At 33.7% G+C, this 2,516-nt stretch overlaps 1 protein-coding gene across 1 annotated transcript; it reads right to left on the minus strand.

The window, feature by feature from the left end:
- Positions 1-269: 269 nt before the first annotated feature.
- Positions 270-1,926, minus strand: LOC110804146 (peroxidase 44). The gene is made up of 2 exons (XM_022009713.2): positions 1,567-1,926; positions 270-1,173 (listed from the first exon to the last, which is right to left on the minus strand). The coding sequence occupies exons 1-2, from the start codon at positions 1,777-1,779 to the stop codon at positions 406-408; spliced, it is 981 nt and encodes a 326-aa protein (XP_021865405.2). The 5' UTR covers positions 1,780-1,926; the 3' UTR covers positions 270-405.
- Between the last annotated feature and the right edge of the window lie 590 nt (positions 1,927-2,516).

The following is a 2,516-nucleotide window of genomic DNA, read 5'->3' on the forward strand; positions in this document are numbered from 1 at the left end:
GTTATTTTGAAGAAATAAGTTTTACTAAAATGGAAAAATTTATCACTGAAAAATAGATAACTTTTACATATATATGCTTAACTTTTAAGCATTTTGAGTTAACTTTTACTCCGGTGTACAATATTTATTGTATACCCATTGTAAATAAGAATTTGTGTTTAAACTAAACGTTTTGGATATTATATTTATGTGAAAATATGCACAATGGATATAAAATACTTAGAAAAATACTGACTGTATAAATCATTATCATGGCATGTTCATAAAAATATGAATGAAACGTATGTACCGCATTTATTTTTAAAGGTGAATTCAGCAGAGGGGTATATTTGTCCTTTTAACCCCCAGCAAAATACAAAAAAAATTAAAAAATATCTAAATATGTCAGAGTATTTTTTTTTTCCCCTATTGGGAAGGTGCATTAAAAATCCTACAATTTTTCCTAATCTCCCCTAAATTACCCTCAAGAACTTGAATATTTCCCAGCTTGACCATAGCCTTGGCAAACCTTTGTCCAAACAATGCATTATTAGATGCAAACCTAGAAACCAATTTAGAACTTGATGTGTGCAATGCTAGCTCTTGATCAATTTGTAAAACGCCTCTCTTCTTCATGATCTGATTAAAATACTCATTATCAAGTGCAAACGATGTATTTTGGTCGAGGAACGTAGTAGGATCCGTATTTGGGACCGAACCACACGTACCCTTAAGGGTTGTAACTAATTCTTCATCCATACTAGTGTCCGGGGACCCGCTTCCTTGGAAATTGGATAACCTATGTTGAAAAAAACTACAATGTGTTACACCAATTGTGTGACCGCCTAAAAGGACCACCATGTCATTTAAGGTTAACCCTCGAGCACTGAACGCTTGTTGTGACTGAGATACAGTGGATGTGGGGCCGGGTAGATTAACTTCACTAGCACTTGAAACCAGCCCATCACGTCTTCCTGTTGGCACATTGTATCGTTGGCCCCCAGATAGAGAAACCGCGTCTCGTGTTGCGAGTGTAACGATGTCCGCACATGAGACGGTCTCAGGACATGCAGCTTCTAGCATGGTCTTGATTTGGTCTATAAGCGTGTATTCTCGTACTGTCAAATTTGGGGGTGCGTCTTTTTCCGCTTGATTGTTGGCGGTCGAGTCTATTAGAATGGATGCATCACAACCCTGTGAAACAAAAACCAAGTATATTTAGACTAACTAATAACCTGATTAACAAAATTAGTTAGTTGTCTCAAAATAAGATATTTGATGTAACAAAAAAATATTACTTATGGTGTAATATGTTTTTGAAGTTTTTCTTACTTATGTAATTAGAACAAGTTAAGATTCTGTTTTGTTTAATTTATTTTGACGTATTGAAAACAAAATAAATTCAAAATAAAATATGTTCGAAAAAATTAAGCTTATTTTACTTGTTTTCATACAAATATGTTTATGTCAAATAAAATAAGTTCAAATAAGTTCACATAATATAATAATAAGTTCAGACAAAATAAATCGAATAAAATAGAGCTTGACTACTTTGTTATAACATATGAGTAGAATAAATATGCTTACCCTAACGAAACAATCGTGGAAATGCATCCGAAGTAACGCCGCAGTTACAGATTGATCAGCCACGAACCTTTGTTGCACCGCTTGTTGAACAATTGATTCAGCCTGAGGACATGAACTTGTATAGAATCCGACTCGAAGTTTCGCCAATGTAGTTGGCGGAAGAGAGATGAACAAAACCAGTAACAAGATTTTCACTTGGATGTACTTCACCATTGTTGTATGAGATATATTTATGTGACCAATTTCAGTAATCCAGTGAATGGAATAACAATATTTATAGAAGAAATTAGAAAGAAAAAAGTCAAATTTAGGTATTAAAAATGAAAACAAGGATACCAGAGAACATGGGTTTGGAAACAAAAGCAATTATATATATATAGAGTAATAAACGCGTTGATGGATATGTTGGCATGGCAAATTCGCGGCGCCTATGTCTAGCTTGTTTCTGTGGTAGTCAAGTTGGGTTATACATGAATACAGTAATGTTACAGGCTTACGGCCAAAACTATGAATGAATGTGGTCATTGTCGTATTTATTTCTTACGGAGTAAGAAACAGGAACGAAGTTTACATTTTTGTTTTTTTCTTACTAAAAACTACACATTCATGCATATCAGCATATCTCTTTTGTTTCGTGTTGTAAAACTATATAATACTAGTGCAGTAGTGTCATAGCAACTAGGATTGGCTAAGAGTAGAGGAGCACCTCGGGAATGGGGATATCTCTTGTCCTTCTTCTTGCCCACTTTTATAATTCTAACTAACATGAAATGTGAAACTGATTAAATATGATAGATCTGGAAGAACATGAATGTGACTTATTCGATATAATCAAACCAGATTATTAGAAAGTAAATTATAGGACATGATTGGTACTGAACAGACTTGATTGAGACTTATTGATCTTATAGGAGAATTAATTAACAAGATTTTACATGACTATATAATTC

This window comes from Spinacia oleracea, chromosome 6 (assembly GCF_020520425.1).
Source record: "Spinacia oleracea cultivar Varoflay chromosome 6, BTI_SOV_V1, whole genome shotgun sequence".
Taxonomy (NCBI): Eukaryota; Viridiplantae; Streptophyta; class Magnoliopsida; order Caryophyllales; family Amaranthaceae; genus Spinacia; species Spinacia oleracea.